Below are 20,639 nucleotides of genomic sequence, written 5' to 3' on the forward strand. Positions count from 1 at the left end.
TTACCCCAGGACACATTTTTTTGAGCAGTGTGTATATATATATATATATATATATATATATATATATATATATATATATATATATATATATATATATATNGCTACTGCAGTAGTGTTTAAAGTAATGGTAAAACAGAATAATATAATACAAGGATTGTAATATTTAAAGGAAGTAATTTATCATTTTGTTATCTTTAATTTCAGCCATTTTTTTTATAAAAATCTGAAAAAAAAAGGATCCCACAATAGTTTTTGTTTTGAGAGTTTCACGCTCATTCCACATGAGAACAGCATGATTTGCTAACATGACCCAACGGCACCAGGATGCACACATGATATCCTATCCAATGATATATATCTATGGCTCCACCCTCTAACTTGGAAAAAACAGAGAAAGAATCTCATCTTTTTCGAAGATAAATAGCAATATATTTTATTGTCCTGATAAATTTTATAAATAAATATGTATATTTAGATCGTTTTTTTAGTGGGGACATATCTACATTTTTTTAAGACTTGCCCACCACCTCCCTTTGAAACTTCCTCCTATGAGTGAAAAAAACAAATCAGCCCTCCTTTGTCTCTTTGTCATGTGATACCTTACAGTTGAGCAGGCAGGTACTGACTTGAACTTCTATCTGATGCAGACATGAAGACAGAACTGTCCCTATTTTTTCTTCTACTTTCTCTTAAAATTTGTTCTTCAGGGCCTCGGCACCGTCCAACAAACTGGCTCAGACAATGTCGGGCATCCACCAACCTTTCCATCACAGCACTGGAAGTCCTCCCTGGAGGTGGCTGGGACAATCTTCGGAACATGGATGTGGGCCGAGTAATGAACCTCAGCTACTTCGAGTGCCAAACGACTGAGGATGGCCTCTACCTCATCCCAGATGAGGTGTTTGTCATCCCACAAAAGGAGACGGGTGTAGAAACCAAATCTGAGATTATAGATTCTTGGCTGGAAGAGAAAAGCACCACATCTCGTAGCATCAATATTGACATATCTTTTTTGCCCAAACTAAATGGCAAATTCTCTTATGAGAATACAAGGATGAAAACCCATCAGGTTAAAGACTCGGCCACTACAGCCAGAGTGCAGGTAAGTTTTTATTTGTACTACACTTTTAAGTGAAATAGGAGAGTTTGTTAGGAGCTGGAGATATTGCTCCAACATTACATCAATATCAACAATATTACAAGGAATAGTTGCAGTTAAAATATTATAACCATGTGGGAAAAATTAAGAGGGACACTAGTGTAGTGAAAAAAATCCTTATTGTAACCTTTAGTTCTAACATTTTGTATAAGGAACATTCTGTCCTGTAAACAAGCTGTAAACAATGGTTGCATCTGCCGATAGGAGACAAAGCTTACTGTAAATGCAACCACATCTCAGTTTCCTGTCTGAGATGCCCTCTTCTGAGATGTAAGCTAAATAGCTTACCATATATGGAGTTGTTTTTTTTCCGTCTATAAAGAGGTCATGTCAATGTGTGCATTGCTAGTGCTGAAGCTTTGAAGAAGCCATCACCTCTGAGTCTGAGCCGCTTTTCTCCTGAGTGTGTTTAGAGTAGGGTCTTCAAATGTGCTTTGCTTTTGAAAAAAGTATAAAAAGACAAGATCAATCTTTTGTTGCTTATTGAAACAGTATCTCATCTTCTTTGTTGATAACAAATTCCCTAAAAATAGGGAATAGTTAACCTTCAATAGAAATATGAAAAAATTGGATCTCAGTATTCTCAGTAGCTAACATATCATTATCTAGTGTTCACTGGCAATGATGTACAGTAGTTTTATAAGTTATTGTGCATAATCAGTTTGGTTTCAGCTTTTTCCTCATTAGACTTAGCAATGATTAGCAATTAACCCTTGGCTGAACGCTTGATTTTTCCTCTTATTCATTACAATTATATGTTTAAGCTTAAAATGCACACACAGGTCCTATGTTTATTTTTTCCTTGATAAGTTAAATATTACTACCATTAGAGGTAACAATTTTCTTGGAAATTATACTGTTAGTTCTCCTTTATTATGGTATTTAATTTTACTAAAGAAACATATAGATGCATATAGATAAACATATATATGTGTTTAAACATCAGCCAATACAGGCTCATACCTGACACTTGGATTGAGGAAAGGATCCTAATGAGACTTGATGATATGAATACACTCCTCCAAAATGATTTTGCTATAGTTTCTATGCTTGCTATAGTTTGTAAAAAAAAAAAAAAAAAGACTTAAATATAGCCATTCAATTTGTACTACTTCAAGATGCTTTTGTATCTCATGATATTTCATACAGCCATTTTATAGAATAACCCAGTAATTGTAAATAAGGCCAGTACATTTTCTTCTGGACAAAATACTATTAATGGATTAATATAAAATTAGCTGATTAAAAAATTATGGCCTTTATGAAATGCTGCATTATGTATTTGTTGTGGCTTTTTATATGTGGACTGTGAAATTATGATAGGTATGTTGCATGTTTTAATTTATTCAAACGACAGAAATTTAATGTGCAAAAACATAAAAATGATTTATTTTCCTTTCTTTCAAAAGGTTCGCAATTTGATCTACACTGTTAAAGCCTACCCAGACTTCACACTGGATTTTCGCTTTACCCAGCAAGTCAAAGAAATTGCAGACGCAATTGAAAACAATCAGACAAGGAATGCAGACTATCTCTCAGAGAAGATGGTGCTGGACTATGGAACCCACGTTATCACCAGTGTAGATGCTGGGGCTTCTCTGGTGAAAGAAGACTATCTTCGTCTTTCATATGTGTCAGTTAATACTTCAGACAATGTAAACATCAAATCACAGGCTGCATTAAAATTTTTTGATGATCTGAAATTTGATATTAGCAGTGAGTCTAGCCATCAAAGCTCATCCCAAGAAACATATCAGTACAACAACAATGTTCAGTACTCGCTAATTAAAAGCCATGGGGGCATACCATTCTATCCTGGGATCACTCTGCAGAAGTGGCAGGAAAGTACCAGAAATAACTTAGTTGCAATCGACCGATTTGGATTTCCTCTTAGCAATTTCATAAACAAAAACACTTTCCCTGATCTGCCAGAACCTACAGTTGGCAAAGTAGCTCGTAGAGTGATAAAAGCAATAGAACGCTACTACAAGATCAACACCCGCCCTGGCTGCGTTGACATCAGCTCCAAGAACTTCAACTTTCAGGCCAATATTAATGATAATTCCTGTGAGGGCCCAGCCACCAACCTCAGCTTTGGAGGGGTCTACCAAAAATGTACAAAACTCACCCAAGAAGCAGGTGTACTTTGTGATGCACTAGCCCAAAAAAACATAGGGACAGGTAACATGTCTTGCCGCTCACCTTACAATTCAACTTTGTTGCGATCAGAAATGAGACAGCAGGGTTACAGTTCATATGAATGCCACACAGAAAGTTATCGATGTGGATTGTTATGGTTGTCTCATTGTTCCAAGCAGGTTTGTAATGATGTGTATCGTGTTCGCTCAGCTCGTATTGATACCTACTGGTGTTCTGTGAATGGATTAGCTCCAGATTATTCTGGATATCTGTTTGGAGGAATATACGGTCCCTCCTTTTTAAATCCCATCACTAGGTCCAAAACCTGTCCTCCAAACTTCATCCCAGTAAAGTTTCTGTCTGATGGCCAAATAATCTGTTTAAGTAATGATTATGAAACTGGTACCAGATACTCTGTACCATTCGGAGGGCTCTTCAGCTGTCAGTCTGGTAATCCACTGGCTAAAAACCAAAACAGATGCCCTCCCAAATTCAGCCAACACCTCGCTACAGTAAGCGATGGATGTGAAATTCTTTACTGTGTCCAGTCTGGATTATTCACAGGGGGTGAGCTGCAACCAATCCGTCTTCCACCATTTACCAAACCTCCACTTGTCAGCATGCAAGTTACAAACACAGTGATGGTGATGACTGAAGGAGAGAAGAATTGGGTCAGGGTGGGCCCCACTAAAGCATGGAGACTTGTGAAGCCAGAGGAAATCCAGAACCTTGCTCGAACATTCAACCCAGGATCAAATCAGATGTCAAGTGGAGAAAAGGTAGGACTAGTATTTGGAGTGATAGGTTTAGCATTGGTGATCATTGTGGTAGTAGTTGTGATCCTGATTAGAAAGAGGCAGAACCCTGGAAGGAGTTCCAGAGGTTACGTAGAAATACGTGAGGACGTTTCGGAGGAGACACAGGAAGATGAGGCTTAAAGCAACACCCTAAACGAGAGGGCATTGAGTTTTCAGATATGGAGATGTCAAAGATTGTTTTCCCAGATTTAGTTACAAACAAGTCTAGCACTTAGGTTATGAATTAGCTCAATGTTTTCTATAAAAAAGTTTGTGATATATATCCAATAACAGATTTCTATACTGTTTTTTTGAAAAAAAATGTGCCTTTATACCAAATCTGGCACAAATAAATATATATATATATATATTTTTTTTTTATGAACAATTGAGCCTATTTTAAAAATCCATGAATTTAAACATGTACCATTCTCTTGCTTATATACTACTGCTATATACCTGAAGTTACTCTGTATTGTTTTATTCTTTTTCATGTTTATGGTGTGTATAAAAATATTTTTCTGTATTTTTGTGGAATGATAGTTGTCTAATAATGTTCTCTATAAAAGTAAATAGAGACCAACATGTTCTGCAGCATATTGAAATAAAATAATCTCCAAAAATATTATGTCCTCATTTCTTTTATTTTGACCTTGCAGAAATGGTCAGATTTTTCAAGCTGCAAATGGAGCCAAATATAAACATATTTGGCTCCATTTGCATCCAAAGATGCAAAGGGGGAAGCCCTCTTCGTCTCTCAACACAACAAAAGATACAGGGACATAAGTAAGTCTATGGAAAATCACACTAGTAGTGGAAAAGTGCTAAGGTTTATGCCATAAAAAAAGGCTAGAAATATTAATCAAATATTAAATTTACTAGCATGCAGAACAAGCAATTTGCTATATAAAGTCAATTTTGACAGATCTCTCATATGGGAACAGATTAGTTAGAACATGTGAGGGATTTTGAAAAAAAACATGCGTAAAAAAACAAAATCAGCTACTATCTGATGTAACAGTTTGAAACCCTGCACTTGAACAATAAAATGTACAAGAAGCTACTTGGTGCTATTACAGAAACATACTGATCACTTTAATAAGCTGTAAAAACAAATGACACTGTCTAATTCATCAAGATAACAGCTCACTATTAGCTATTATAGAGAAAAGCCTTTTCAGGTTAGAGCTGGCTATAGATTCAAAACATCAACAACATAAATCCATCCATCCATCCATCCATGTTAATGGCAGTCTACAGGTGAGAGGCGGGGTACACCCTGGACAGGTCACCAGTCTGTTGAGGGCAACATAAAGACACACAGAGAGATACAACCAAGCACACACACACACTCACACCTTAGGACAATTTAGAGATGCCATTTAATAGTCATGTTTTTGGACTGTGGAATGAAGCCGGAGTACCCAGAGAGAACCCCTACATGCACGGTGAGAACATGCAAATTCCATGCAGAAAGACCCCGGTCCGGGAAACGAACCCGGAACCTTCTAGCTGCAAGGCAGCAGTGCTACAAATTTTAAATATGACTATTAAATAAGGGAAATAATCAGGCATTTAATGGTTTACTTGGCAATATAACTACATGTGGAGAATAAGAGGTGCACAGTGAACTGCATTATAGCACTGAATCAAGTCCTTGGAAAATGTTAAATTGTGGTGACAAACGAGCCTTTACACAATATATGGAATTCAAATAATTAGTGGAAATGCTAATAGAAAGTCACAATGTCTCAATAAAATTTATAGGATTTTTAATAAATTTCTGTTTAAGAAACAGTAATTAACAGCTGTCAAATTTTTATTGCTATTACATGAATACATATTTGATATCCAGCAATAATAGCATTTATAAGGTTTTTCTACAATAGGTATGTGATAAAAACTTAGGCACAGAATATATAAATGCTAATCCTCCTTGACTTTACCAACACACCCACACACATTCCAGTGACAAGCATAAATAGACAAAAGCAAACCTGGCTTCATGTTTTGTTGTGAGGCTGTCTGTGCACAAAGACCACAATGGAGACATTTTAAACAAACAGGATCATCAGCCATACAGCTACATACAGTGTACACACACACACACAAAATAGCCCCTGAACACTAAGACAAACATTTACGGCAGAGATAATAAAACAAAATTCATCTCCTCTCTTGTGACAGCATAAAAACTCTCCCTCCCCCACACAACCAAGTGCCAAGAAACACTGTACAAGGCTGGCTGGAATTTCCAGGACTGAGTCTTGAGCATAAAAACAAACCCACTCAGGCAGAGGAAATTAGTAATGCTGAAGGCGAAGGAATGAGAAAATAGGATGGGTAGAGAGACAAGCAAATGCAGAGCTCCAACATAATAAAACTCCCTCCTCTTCAATATGCAAAGGGAAGAGTGAAGACTGCACACAGCAAGCTTGCAGCACAGCCTGCCAAAACTCACTGCAGACACGACGACAGGTTTTCAGTCTCTTTGCACTGCACTGTTTAGCTAACTGTACCATGGATGGAAAACATAAAGACCAGAACCAGACTAAGTAGTTAAGTTCGAAAAAAGAAAGGCGCAACTTTCTTGCTGCTGCTAAGAAGAAAGAATTTAAAGGAATAGAAAGAAAACAAGTAAGTAAAAGGTGCATGCGTTTTAGCCTTGATGGAATCTTTTAAAGGATTATCACTAAGGATCTGAAGATTATTACAAACCAAAATGTAAAGAACTAAAAAGAAACATTTGAGACATTGTATTTAACAGTGTTTAAAAGCAAATTAGTTTTTCTTGGGCTTCTTTGTGTTCCCGTCACATTTAGGTAACCATGCAAGCAGGGGGAAACCAGCAGAGAAACTTTTTCCTGACTGTGCTGACACTTTCGGTTACATTGGAGGCTTATAGAGCTCTAAGCTGTCGAATTGGCACTGGATCAGAGTGTGAGAAGGCTCCATTTGTCCCGGGCCACAACCTAGCAGGGGAAGGTTTTGATGTGGTGCGTCTGCGTCGCACAGGCGCTTACGTCATTAACGTCAAAGCTCATCTGGATGACAACCACACTTGTACACTGTGTCCAAACAGGTTTCAGAATGGACAGGTGATAACTGTATAACCTGCTTCTTGAATTTATGTTTTCTTTCCTCTTAAAATCTCCTCAGTTAAGTTGAAACTTTATATTGTTTTCCTCAATCCAACCAATTAATTTTTTATTCCTCATCTTTAAACTTTGGTTAGATTCAGAGGCTTCCTGCAGCAGTCCTGGACTGGCGTCTCTTCAGCCGCTGCAGTAAGCAGCTGTCTAGTGCACTTCACCACTCTGTAGACTCCCTGCTGCGTAGTTCCAGCTCACTGGTTAACAACAACTGGGGTTTGGGTTTGAGCCTAGACAAAATCGGACAGGCTGTGCTAGGAGGAAGCCGCTCAGATTTGGCCAAGTTTGCACGCTCCCAGCACAGTGTGGACAAAGCTACATTTGCCATTCATGAAATCAGTTGCTCCTATTACAGGTAAACTAGTTATTCAGGTTTACTTCACTGTATTGTGTTTATAAATCTAATAAATAAAAAGGCTTTCCAGAACCTAAAATGTCAGACATTTATGTCAGCCTATTGGGAAACTTCTATAATTTTTAAGGATATATTTATGGCCTTAGGAGATTCCTCTAAATTATTAAAACATGTGGCTTAATCATATTCACTTTTGTAAATCTTAATTTCTCGACTTATTTTCTTTTTTTTTTTTTTCTACATCCACATGACAAGTGGCATAACATAGAGTCCACAGGGAATTGCACTGAATGCATGCTGTAATACAAACCTAGCAAAGTTATCAAAATGCCTGTTTGTAAGCAGCCTTAAATACATTTTAAGTTTCAAAAATTTAAATGTATTAAAATGTATCTACATTTATTTGATTATTGTACTTTTGGGGCAATTAATTGTATTTACTGAGTATTCATTTATTTCTATATTTATTTCTTAATATGGTAGAGCTGGTCCTCCATATTAAAGTGCATTAAATCAATATTGAAACTTGTCACTAAAATGTGCTACATAAATAAACTTGCCTTGCCTTATACTCCAGGATTAGGGTATTTTTGTTTGTATGAACCCACTTTAATCCTTAATTCAGTGAAAACATTGATGCCTGGATTAAAACTATCCCTCAAAAACATTTTTAATAAGGTGACTCAAGTAAATCTAACTACTTACTACCCACCTCAACCAATGATAAACTACCCATTCTGCAAACTTTTCACTGCAGTACAGCATAATATAAAAAGAATAACTTTATAGCTAGTTAAAATAACACTTTAAGTTGAATAAAAATTCCTTTCACAGAATTATATGAAAACAACCCCATCACAAATTGTTTATACACAAAATTTTACTTTCAAAATAGACTATGTGTCAATGCTGTGACTGAAGGTCTCAAGCTTGGCAAGACAAGAAGTTACAATGTTTACTGATAGGCTCTTTTTCTGCAGCTGATCATTGCAGCAAATAGGTGAATATTCAGTTTGTTACTGTGTTACAGTTGAACGCTGCATGCCTTCTGTTTTTACAGCTACAGGCTGGCTGACCATCCCCAGCTGAGCTCAGAGTTCACAAAGCATCTGAAGAGACTCCCACAGAGTTTAAGCACATCCCAGAACAAAGCTCTGTACAGACGCCTCATAGACACCTATGGAACACATTACATACACCAGGTTTCCAGGCTTTTTCATTTTTGCACAAATTTTACACATGTTTTGATTGCATTTATAATTCCGTGTTAAAGTAAAAGCTAAATATACTGCTGAACGGTCAGTTTCTGTTCTCTTGTTTCTAGGTGCAGCTTGGGGGTAAAGTGAGGCGTATTACTGCTTTCAGGACTTGTCTGGCTACACTAAAGGGCTTTTCAGAGTCAGAAATCAAAAACTGCCTGAATCTCGAACTCCGTATGGCTCTGGGTTTTCTACCTGGCAATGCATCTTTCTCTAACAAGTGTGACAACCTTTTGAAAGGGAACATGAGCATGGGCTTTTACCAGGGCTTCATGACTCATAAGATTGAGGTAATCGGAGGGGAGAGGTATTTTCCTGACATTCTTTACCAACAAGACCCCTCAGAGTCATACCACAGCTGGATAAACAGCCTTCACAACAACCCTGATGTAGTTTCCTATGCCATCTTCCCCCTGCATCATTTGGTGGAGGACAGTGAGATCAGTGAAAACCTAAGAAGCATGGTCACAGAGTACATAAAAGAGAACCAGCTGGAAATGGAGCAGCTCGGCCAGAAGAACTGCTCCCCAGCTCCCAACTTGGATCACAATTGTTGTCCTTTACGAGCCGGAAGAGGAACTCTAAGGCTGGAAATCCATAGAGCTGCAGGTCTGAGGGCTGACACCTTCACAAAAACAGACGCATACGTAAAAATATTTTACACCGGCATGTATGAAGAGACCGAGACTGTGATGGACAACAACGACCCAGTTTGGAACGCCACTTATGATTTTGGCTCAGTGGAACTGGGTCAGGAGATGAGGTTCGAAGTCTGGGATAGGGATGTGCTTTACAATGACAGAGCAGGGATATGTATCATCTATCCTGAGAAAGGAACCCATTCTTTGAGCTGTCAGCTCCGAAAAGGTGTTCTCTATTTTACCTACGCCGTCAGCTGCGATGCACATTTGACAGGATTCAGGTGTGGTAGATACTCTCCACATGCTGAATAAAAAACATGCTACTGTATCTTCAAATCTGCACTGGGCATTTTTTTTTCCTTTTTGACAGAGTTCTTCTAAACTGCATATTATATATATAGTAATTTCACTTATGCAGATGGTAGCATATTCTAGGGCTTTTCCACTGAGCTCATTATAGGTGCCTGCAAAACAAGAACAAGATGTAAAAGGCTGTAGGTATCAGTTGTATTCTTATTAAATTCCTGTTATAATACCAATATGCCTTTCATCTATTCATAATCCTTTAGTATAGATGGATGTATGAAATGACTTAGACAACATTTATTGAGGTTTTGTATACACAGGCTGTGCGCTGGTGGCTGGTATTTCCTTCCCCTTTCAGACACTGCAGCATGTGGGGAATCACGTAACTTCTCTGATCCAGTCAGAAGCATAAACAAAGAGAATGGCAGATGTGCCCAGTGAAGAAACGTCTAACAGCTGTAAAAAAAAAATTAAATCTGTTAATACTATGGAGATGAGCGAGAGCAGAGATGATGCTGAGCGTGCAGAGAAGAAGTCAAGAGAGCGCTGTCAGAGTTGAGCATGCGGCCGACCGGTTTTGAGTGAGGGCAGGGGTGCCTCCAGGAATTTGGAGCCCCATGAAAGACATTGATATTGACTTTTACCCCCTATACGACGCCCCTGAGTGAGGACGTGGGAGTTTAAACAATGCACATTGTTCTCACTGCATGCCCAGTCCGGTGAGACCATAATTACCTCATAGATGTTGAGCAACAGCACACGAAATGCAAAATTTGTCTGAAAACTGCGGGGAAAACGCAAAGTAACATATCCAACCTCTTCCACCACCTAAAGCACAACAGCACTTTTGAGTTCAAAGGTGTATAAAAGGCTTCATTACATTTGCGCAAAAATGTTGGCAAGAGAGGTAAAATTGTTCTCCTGTTCCATGAGACTTTGTTGAATCTTTAAACTTATATGGGTACAAGACTTAATATTTGATTGAAATTCATATATAATGCAATTTATTCAGTAAATAAATTATAAATGGCAGGGAGTGGTGGCCTAGTGGTTAGGGCATTGTGCTTGGAATTCAAGCCCCACCCCCAAAAACTACCAGTCTGGCTCCGTGAGCAAAGACCCTTAAGCCCACACTGCTCCCCGAGCGCTGCACAATGGCTGCCCACTGCTCCCCAAGGAGATGGGGTAAATGCAGAGAGTTCACTTTGTTGCTCTTTTTTTGTGACAGTGTAATTCCAGCTCCAAAGCTGGAAAATGAATCAGTTTCATTTTCTGCACATGCCATTATCACTGAGAAGAGCCGGAGCATTTATCGCGATCGAGGTACAACTGCCGAATTTGAGGTAATATTGATTTGAGGTCGTATCGCCCAGCCCTAGTTCTGAATATTTTTTACTTATTGCTGTATTCACATAATGGTGTCTTCATCTGACCTTGTGTCTTGGTTATCAAACTGTGAAATCAGCTGCTGCTCCGAGAATTTTGGAACACTTAGAAACAAGGTATTTAGCTGTTAGTTCAGAATGTTATCAAAGTCTATACCATAGTTTTTCAATCCTGGTCATCAAGGCACCCTGCCCTGAATGTTTTAGATGTTTCCCAGCTTTCACACACCTGTTATCCATTGATAGCAGATTATCAGGCTTTGCTGAACTGCAATCATCTGAATCAGGTGTGCTGAACCTCAGAAACATCCAAAACATGCAGAGCAGGGTGCCTTGAGGACCAGGAATGAAAAACACTGGTCTATACCATACCAACTTTATTTATGAAGCACTTTATGCATCAGACAGGACCAAAGTGCCGTACACAATCATAAAATACAATAAAATTATAAAATAGAAAAAAAACGAGTGTAAAATACTTATTAGTATACAAACAGAATAAAACCTCTCAAATTGTGCCAAAATCCAAGGAAAAAAGATGAGTCTTAAGAAGGGACTTAAAAATAGCAAGAGAAGAGGCCTGTCTTATGCTCAGAGGCAGATCATTCCATAGCTTAGGAGCTGCCACAGAAAAAGCACGGTCCCCCTGAGCTTGAATTTTGTCTTTGGGACTCTCAGAAGCAACTGATCAGCTGACCTGAGGGAATATAGTTTCCAGTCTTTTCATATACCCACATTGATCAGGGTTAGTATCTCACTATGTTCCCATGTCCATTGTCTTCTTGTTCCAGTAGCCCACTTGTCAGCAGTGTCCTGTTTCCTCAATATTTGGCGCAGACATTTCTTAATTAGTGGGCAACATTGGAGATGGTATGGTTCCATGTTTATTCACTCTCATATTATCAGGTAGGATCCCAGCCTTAATGGTCTTGCCCCCAGACCAACACTGGATGATATCAAAAGCCCATGATACATATGTTCCATGCGGGATTCAAACTACAAAAAAAATTGACCACTTGATTTTTGTTTTGTAGAGTAAGTGAGCGACTAAAACTGGAAGTCTGGGATGACGAGCAAACCCCGACCTATTAGGGATATGTTTGGACAGTACTTCTAAAGGAAATCACTCTTGAAGCTGTACTCTGAATCATGGAACTCTATTACAGCAGCACTATTACGGTACTTGTAATCCCTACTTGACAGGATTAAAGAGTAAACAATATGCCCCAAATTCTGCATCTGTGCATTAAGACAATTATGAATGGAATCAAGTCATGTTTTATACATCCTTGGCATGTTTTTTAGAAACCTTCAGTCATTATATCTCACCAGATTAAATACCTAGATAGACTTAAAGAAAATAAATCTATTACCGTAGGTAGAAAAGATTTGTGTATCCATTTTATTATTTTATCTTTGTGTAAACTGGAAATGAAATAACGCATTTCAGTTGTTTTATCAACTTCGACAAAATGTAAAAGAAAAAAATGTTTCTGTTAAACCTTGAATCAGAACAATTTCCTGCATTTTTATTCATCCAATTGACCAGTACCTCACTACTGCATGGCATTCTGAATTGAAAATGGCAACAACAAAAAAAACACAAGTAATGAACTATCAATGATTTTGCTTATGTTTTTAACCTTTGTTCCTTCATCCGTCGCAGCAAAATTGATGAGACTGTTTATGCATATATGGTATTTTTTGCACTATACACATACACTGGACTATTAAGGTAAAGGTCATCTTGCTACCTCCAATTCCTTATTAATCCATTTAAGTTAAACTTATCTTAAAGTGCACAAAATACAGTAGTCAAAGTCAACTTCTTCAGATCAAAGCTCCAAATGCTTAAAGGATGAAAATTAAGCTAAGACTACATTAGCCAATTGAAGTGAAATGTTTACATACAAGACAAACTCGATAGAAGGACAAATATTTATTTGAAAATGTATCATATGTTCAAACACGAACCTGGAAACATACAAACAGTTTAGGAAATGATTTGTACAGTAACAAGTGTACACTTACAACACATTGGCCCCTAATACAGTACACAGACAGCTGCCTTGTGAAAGCATAAGTGTTTCCTGGCTGAAAATACTTAAAGTACGAGCAGCATGCTTAAAAAAGCTTATTAAAACTTATTAAAACATCCAGCTTGCTCAAGCATTTACCGCTCAGAAAAAAAGGGGGGGAATCTTAACAGTTGATGGTAATTTTTAGTTAATGTTTCAATATTTAACAGTTTTGGTCAAAAAAGGTGCAAAATGATCTTTTTTGAATGAATAATGACGGGCTTATGTCAAACTGAAGAACTGCAAGTTTTGCTTGGCTTGCTTAAATAGGTAACGCATACAGTGCTTTGTAATCAAAAGGCTGTTAAAACATGGAAAAGACTGCAGGTAAAAATGGTGTTTTAGGCACAGTTACCAGGCTGCAGGGCTCATTTAATGGCAGCATATTGTTTGCATCAAACTGCCAAAAATCTTAAGCCTTTCAGTTCAGTCAAGTTTCAAGGTTGATGTGTTTGTGTTTCACAGTCCCAGAGAGGCTTTGAGCAAAGTTGCCATATCTTCAGGTACGGTCCCTTCACCATCTGTAGAACAATTGATTAGCACACCATTAACCCATTTAATAATAAATATGGAGTTTTCCCCATCAATCTTTAATTAAATCATCAGCATATCAGTCTGCTACTAACCATTTTGACAAATATCTTTTTAGTTCACAAATAAGCATTGGAAATAAATTGTTACAGGGATAAAACTGATGTCAAACTGTCTTGTGTAATTATACAGGTGCTGTCTTGGTTGCTCTAGGATGCAAAGTGAAACATAGTCGCTTTTATTGCTTTATGCAGTATTGCACAAACAAGTCGACTAATATATTAAACACCTGTACACATTCTCTTACCTTGGTCAGCAGTCGTCATGTCTTGTTCTAGCTTCAGCTTCTTGTGACCGAGCTGCAGGATGCAGTCCTCTATGCTGTCCTTACTGATCAGCTTTATCACCTGTACAGTCCTGCCAATCACAGAGAAATACAACACCAACTGAAGATGTTTTTCTTTGAATGTCAGTAACTGTTGACTTTAGGTAAAATATTATTAAAAAGGAAAAATGCTTTCTGTCCAGCTGCTGCCAGCCATTCTAACCTGGTCTGGCCGACGCGGTGGCATCTGTCCTCTGCCTGTTTGTCGTTGTAGGGGTTGAAGTCAATATCATGCAGGATGACAACATTAGCAGAGGTGAGGTTGATGCCCAGCCCTCCGGCACGAGTTGATAACAAGAACACGAATATGTCAGGGTCTGTGTTGTACTCATCAATCAAAACAATCCTGCAGGAGAGAAATCACCACCATTGTATAATTCTGTCTGTTTGACATCAGTTTTATAAAACTTTAGCATCTAGAGAAATAGCCTAAATACAGGTATTGATTTAACAAAAGGGTTCAATAACATTGCAAATGTGACCTCATTACATAAACTTTAAAGGGGAACTTCGTTTTTTTTTTTTTTTACATTGGGCCCTTGATTTTATGTTATTACATCATGTTTTACTTACCCATATAAGTTTAGTGTCATTTGGAGCTGTTCTGAAGATATTCCGTTAGGTTACATCCAATTAACGTCTTCCTATGGGTAACGACTTGAAAGCACAAACTGAACTGCTTGTGATTTATCATTTATGGTACGCCAGAATTCATAACATGTAGGCGAATCACTGTCCCCCAGACATCTGCAATTATATTTTTTATATTTATATGTTTTAAAAACAAAGTGGTGCGTGTATGACATCATCCGCGCGTGCCAGCTACTGTTCATTCATTCTGTCCACTGAACTGCTGCTAGTTTTACTCACATGCCTGGAAGATGTCTAGTGCTACTACCAGAGATGATCTCGCTCTCAAAATGGAATTGAACGATTCAGATTAGCTAGCCGAATAAATATATGGAGCAGACCGTAGCCGCCTGTGGCCCGGGCTGCCTATTACAACTCCAGTCCGGAGCATGGATGACGTCATACACGCGCCACTTTGTTTTTAAAATATATAAATATAAAAAATATAACTGCGCATGTCTGGGGGACAGTGATTCGCCTACATGTTATGAATGCTAGCGTACCATAAATGATCAATTATGAACAGTTCAGTTTGTGCCTTCAACTCGTTGCCCATAGGAAGACATTACCTGGACATAACAAAACGGAATATCTTCAGAACAGCTCCAAATGACACAAAACTCATATGGGTGAGTAGAACATGATGTAAAATGTAAAATGTAAAAAAAAAAAAAAAAGTTCACCTTTGATCTAAAGTTTTGCTAGGGGTCATCGTTTCAACCGGTATGAAGGCTGCTCTATTGTTGCTCTTGTGCTTACATCAAACAGTATACGCATTATAAATGATAAATGGATAACCTGTCAGTCACAGTGCCAAACATCAAGATAGAGATGTTTTGCTTAATAACTTACTTAAGTTATAATAATGTAAACATGAACAATCCTGACCTGTCAGCGATGGGAGTGGATCCATCCAGCCTGACATAGCGATGATGATGATGTTTGAGGAACACTTCCAGGATGTCTAGCATCATGGTAAACTGACTGAATAACACCACTCTGTCTCCCTGTATAATGAGAGTAAAGTTTTAACCTTTTGTTGGTGTAAATCAAGATTATAGATTCTTGGAATTACACCAAATAAAGTATTCAGCGCATCTTAGTGACCTGTTTTTTTAGGGATACCAGCAGCTCTTTTAGGTGGTGGAACTTCCCTGAGTCAAGTAGAAGGCTGTTGTCAAGCTGGAAAGAGCTGATGGATGAGTATTGCTGACAAAGACGATGGAGCTCAAAGTCTGACATGACTTCCATGTCTTCCTGGATAAGAGCGGGGACGGCATCGTGGTGGGTTGGCTCCTGACACACGGCAAGAGGAATAAGAAAGAAAATAATGAGAGGAGGAAAAAAAAGGAATTAAATACAAGAATAAATACTTACAAACATCACATTGATAAGCAACAGGTAGTTTACACCTCAGACAAAAATTGAGCACCAAAATAACTGAGGTTTACATATTTGGCTTAACAACAGATATCAAAGGTGAAAACAAGTCAAAAATCTCAGGACAGACCTTGAGCATAAGTTGGCTCATAGCCTGAAGCTTTTCTGTGGTGTAGTACTGTCTGTGAAGAAGAGGATGGTTGGCCATCTTCCTCAATTGCATCATAACATTGCACAGCTCACGCTCTGAAGACATGAATAAAAAACAGATGTTTGCAATGTAGCTACATAAAATGCCATGATAAACTCAAAGGAGTAAGCTGTCTGAATGAGACTTACTCTCTCCATTAGTAGTATTCTTTAGTTTTTTAAAGAGGGCCTCATAGAGAGTCTGCTGTTTCTCACTCATTGAGCAAAACTCAATCTTCTCTTCTTTGGCTGGCAGCTGCTTGAGCACCTGAATACAGAAACAGAACCATGTGTTTTAAGGAATATACCTTCTCAAAAATCTATGGGTAATAAAAAAAAAAAAAATCCTTCAATAGGAAAACAACACTACATAAATGTCTCATTAATCTTATGTTTAGGAGCAGCTGAGATTTTCTTTCCATTTTTACCTAAAAGAGTTGCATCACTAATCAGCCAGTGATCACGATAGAGTAGTTTGGTCTTCTCTGCTTTGACCATCAGATCTTTTTTCCTGATCATTAAATCCCAAATCAAGGGCTGTTATGCAACCATAATGAAATCTTGGACACCAATATTCAGAAACGAGTTAAAAACATTTTTAGAAATCTCAAAAGTGAGCATCACTCAAAAATGAAAAAGAAAACATTTAAGAAATAAAATAAATACACAGAAGACAAAGAAACAGAAACAAAACAAACGATATTCAAAATATCTTCAGAAAACAGTAGATTGATAGAACTTGATATAGTATAAAGTGCAGCAGTGCTGAAAAAGTCTGAAACCTGTTAGTGGTTTATTTTATTGTTAGAAGGGGTGATCTATCCTAGGAGGGATGGCCATGTTTTTGCTACCTTTTGGGGACAATTTCGCAGGAATATTCTACATTTTGGGGAATTAGGTATTTGTGGGGAGGAAAGCTTTATTTTTTGGGGTGGAGGACACGTTCAGGACCAAGGTATGAACTGGTTTTATGTTTAAGGTTAGCATGTGTTAGTAATACTTAGGGTAACAGGTAGGCCATAGAAATGGGTGGGAAATGAATGCAAGTCAAGGGAAGGTCCAAGGATAGTTTGGGAAACAAGTGAGGAGGGTGAGGTGTGGGCTGGTTGCCTTCACAGCTTTGGAAAAGAGATGATCAAAGTGGATGTAATTTGGGACAACCATCTTCTTCCTTAATAAAGGGATTTTCTATTCTATTCTTTTCTAAACCCAAATGGATATGCAATGAGGACATCAGTTTCAAAATATGCCCATTTTCTTATTTCCCCTGTTTTAATCTTTGCTTCCTAAAGTGTGTGACCTTTAGCATTTTCAGCAATGTTATTCGTGTCTGGTGTGAGTATCTGTTTAATTACAATAAGAACTAATTTAATGGCTGGAATTAGTAACCACCTTCTAAAAACAGCTTAATAGCGAGCCAAATTCTAAAATAACTAATACCAATCATTCCCTCTGATCAACTCACCTCAGTTTTGACCCGTCGTAGGATAAAGGGTTTCATGATGAGTTTGGCCTGAGTAATTCGTTCCCTTTCAAATCGGCTTTGCTCATCATGAGATTTCTGTCAAGATAACATAAAAATAAAACAGTTATGCATAATCCTTTAGAGGTCATACAGTGTTTATGAATTTCAATGCATAGTTGGTCTACTAATCTTCTCCATATACTTTATTTTCCATTGTTTAAGTCACACCAGCATCTATATCCATTATAAAATAAAAACACACCAAAGGTAAATTGCACCAGAATATAGGTCACAGGTACATTCAAGTATACAGTCTTTGCATGAGAAGTTCACTGAAGCAACAGTGCCACCTTGAGTTTCAAGGATTTAGTTGACAAAATACACAAATGTGGTTCTGCAACAGATGTCATTACAACAACCATGTCACTTAGGGTGTTAAAAATGTGAAAGCCAAAACATAGGCTATGCCCTAATCACTATATAGGATACTATATAGTGGTAACGACATTTCAAATGAGAGTTCGAACATCTAGTGGATGAAAAAGTATAGTGAACGTAAAATTTCCCTGGTCACTAGACGAGCAGATATATCCCATAATGGTTTGTGAAGACAGCTACCAACAGCGGCGACAAATAAAGATGGTGCTGAAATTGTTTGGGGAGGCAGAGTCACGTGACCAACGGGGAGCAACAAGTAGTGATCCTCTATCCAAATGGTCAGTTAACCGAGTTCATTACAAAGTCCAACATAATAGCCCAATTTACACTACCCTTTTGGGACTGTGCCAAGAAATGTGTTGGGTGTAAATGGCATGCATAACTGAACTGGACCGCACCAGACACAACCAGACCACGCTAACATGGTACTAGTTAATGAATAGGGCTCGGCACGGTTCAGTTCTGGCTCAGTTCAGATAACAAAAAGCGCATGAGCAGACCGCGTCATCTCCTTACAGCCAGCCTCCGTAATCATAAAATTTCAGACATTTATAAAAATACAAGCTTCCCTACCTTGCCACATGATTTTCAGCAATTATTCTGCTTAGCAGTGTGATCAACCTCAATGTCTGTCATTGTTTCCTGCTTCTGTAAGCCCTGATTAGACTATTGTTTGTTGTATCTATTTCCCAAAAGCTGACTCTGACAAGTAAATTCACCAAAGGCTGCCTTCTTTGCCTGACTCTCCGCAAACTTCCTGAATGTTAGGGGTGTTGTCATGTTGATTTACTTGTTTACCTCTAAAGAGCAGTAGTGTTAACCTCTCCGGGGGGGTGGGGGGGTATTTCAAGTTTTGTTTCCAAAAAGTACCAACTCTTGGAGACGGCTTGTCTTGATAAGAGTAGAAACCTGGCCCTCATGTTGTGCACAGATTTGTCATTTGCATCTATGAAGTCTGGACTGAAGCAGATTTTTGGAGGGAGAAAAAACAGCCATGCGAGCAATAACGAAAGTCAGGATGACATATTTTATGGAGCAAGGACCGGCGGGCAGTTTCAGACGGAGCAACGGCCCGTCACAGAGCGGACAGCGGCAGCCGCAGCAAGGTAACACTTTGCTCGACAACTATGGTAGACGAAAACGCTGTGCCATCTGTCAGAGCATGTACTAAACCGGGAAAATGAAGTAAAGTTGACAGAGGATTAAAAAGTGTGGAGGAATATATAATTACATTGTTTACAAAAGTAATGTCAGACTCAGAAAATTTTCTGACTTGACGAAGTCATCACTGGGATTAGCTATCATTGATACTGCATGCACACGTACAGTCTGTGGGGAAAAGTGGCTGAATAGCTACATGAAAAACCTGAGCCAATGTCAAATCGACCAGCTACTCCAAACAGAATCTCAAAGTTGCAGACCTTTTAGATTTAGAGATGGTCAGATGGCTCAGAAAATTGAAGCTTCCAGCTAAGATTGAAGAAGCAAAATGTCAAATTGAAACCGAAATAGTTTCTGTTGATATCTCCTTATTGTTAAGCAAAATGTCCCTGAAAAGAGCAATAACTGTTTTAGACATGGAAAATGAAAGTTGTCATGTTTAAACATAACACCCCACTTGAGCTCACTAGTTCAGGACATTACTGTGTGGACATTAGAGAGAAGAATGCAAGCTTCATAGACAATGAATCTGAAGTTCTCGTAGTCACAGTTGAAATGTCTGCAGAAGAGAAGCATAAAGTTCTTCTGAAGCTTCGCAAGCAGTTTACAGAGGCTTATTAACAGTTCTGGGAAAACTGAAAAAGACTGTCCAGTTTTTCTACAAAAAATTGTTTGAGATTGTGACATATGTCAGAAATATGTTATATGTCCAGACTTTATATGTGACAGGCGTGACCTATAGGGCGGCCGCCAAACTGCAGTGCCCATGACGCATTGCATTTCTGTTTCCATTGGCCTTTTAAAAACATGGAGTGACTCAGTCACGTAAAATTTTGTTTAATATAAGTTTTCTTACTTTAAATTAACTGAGAATCTAATTATATATTTTTCATTTATAAGTCACTGTGGGGTATAGGTCGTACCCCCAGCCAAAAAATATAAAAAGTGAGACTCATACTCCGCAAAACACGGTGCAGAGACTCAAAGTACAGCAAAGTAGTAGAAGAATCGCAGGAAATTAGGAAGTAGAATAGCGGTTTTAAATCCTCAGTACTTCAGCACCTTGGACAGCATCACAACAGTCCCCTTTAGTCCCTTGAGTATTTTAAGTATTGCTTTTGGAAAATATATCTATAATATAATATAGGGCTGGGCGATAATTCAATAACGATATATATCGATCGATAGA

The 20,639-nt window shown here is 38.2% G+C and overlaps 3 protein-coding genes across 3 annotated transcripts in view; 2 read left to right on the plus strand and 1 right to left on the minus strand.

The window, feature by feature from the left end:
* Nucleotides 1-613: 613 nt before the first annotated feature.
* Nucleotides 614-4,436, plus strand: LOC107098015 (macrophage-expressed gene 1 protein-like). The gene is made up of 2 exons (XM_015395442.1): nucleotides 614-1,102; nucleotides 2,569-4,436. Exons 1-2 carry the CDS (start codon nucleotides 650-652, stop codon nucleotides 4,234-4,236), a joined length of 2,121 nt encoding a protein of 706 aa, XP_015250928.1. The 5' UTR covers nucleotides 614-649; the 3' UTR covers nucleotides 4,237-4,436.
* Nucleotides 4,437-6,392: 1,956 nt separating this feature from the next.
* On the plus strand, nucleotides 6,393-11,390 carry LOC107098032 (perforin-1-like). Its single transcript, XM_015395462.1, has 5 exons — nucleotides 6,393-6,732; nucleotides 6,918-7,193; nucleotides 7,331-7,602; nucleotides 8,663-8,804; nucleotides 8,927-11,390. The coding sequence occupies exons 2-5, from the start codon at nucleotides 6,924-6,926 to the stop codon at nucleotides 9,812-9,814; spliced, it is 1,572 nt and encodes a 523-aa protein (XP_015250948.1). The 5' UTR covers nucleotides 6,393-6,732; nucleotides 6,918-6,923; the 3' UTR covers nucleotides 9,815-11,390.
* Nucleotides 11,391-13,117: 1,727 nt separating this feature from the next.
* smarcad1 (SWI/SNF-related, matrix-associated actin-dependent regulator of chromatin, subfamily a, containing DEAD/H box 1) overlaps nucleotides 13,118-20,639 on the minus strand; it is a 20,878-nt gene continuing 13,356 nt past the window's right edge. The window contains exons 17-25 of the mRNA XM_015395626.1: nucleotides 19,934-20,009; nucleotides 17,852-17,947; nucleotides 16,537-16,654; nucleotides 16,328-16,443; nucleotides 15,925-16,113; nucleotides 15,706-15,824; nucleotides 14,351-14,533; nucleotides 14,110-14,219; nucleotides 13,118-13,792 (exon numbers count right to left, since the gene is read on the minus strand). Coding sequence (XP_015251112.1) covers nucleotides 13,731-13,792; nucleotides 14,110-14,219; nucleotides 14,351-14,533; nucleotides 15,706-15,824; nucleotides 15,925-16,113; nucleotides 16,328-16,443; nucleotides 16,537-16,654; nucleotides 17,852-17,947; nucleotides 19,934-20,009 — 1,069 coding nt within the window. The 3' untranslated portion in view covers nucleotides 13,118-13,730. The remainder of the gene's footprint in view (nucleotides 13,793-14,109; nucleotides 14,220-14,350; nucleotides 14,534-15,705; nucleotides 15,825-15,924; nucleotides 16,114-16,327; nucleotides 16,444-16,536; nucleotides 16,655-17,851; nucleotides 17,948-19,933; nucleotides 20,010-20,639) is intronic.

This window comes from Cyprinodon variegatus, unplaced genomic scaffold (assembly GCF_000732505.1).
Source record: "Cyprinodon variegatus isolate N-32 unplaced genomic scaffold, C_variegatus-1.0 Scaffold26, whole genome shotgun sequence".
NCBI classification, from domain to species: domain Eukaryota; kingdom Metazoa; phylum Chordata; class Actinopteri; order Cyprinodontiformes; family Cyprinodontidae; genus Cyprinodon; species Cyprinodon variegatus.

Coding starts and splice junctions, on each gene's coding strand:
- LOC107098015 (XM_015395442.1), top strand. CDS start 650: ATGAAGACAGAACTGTCCCTATTTTTTCTTCTACTTTCTCTTAAAATT. Junction 1,103..2,568: donor CCACTACAGCCAGAGTGCAG/GTAAGTTTTTAT, acceptor TTCTTTCAAAAG/GTTCGCAATTTGATCTACAC.
- LOC107098032 (XM_015395462.1), top strand. CDS start 6,924: ATGCAAGCAGGGGGAAACCAGCAGAGAAACTTTTTCCTGACTGTGCTG. Junction 7,194..7,330: donor ACAGGTTTCAGAATGGACAG/GTGATAACTGTA, acceptor AACTTTGGTTAG/ATTCAGAGGCTTCCTGCAGC. Junction 7,603..8,662: donor ATCAGTTGCTCCTATTACAG/GTAAACTAGTTA, acceptor CTGTTTTTACAG/CTACAGGCTGGCTGACCATC.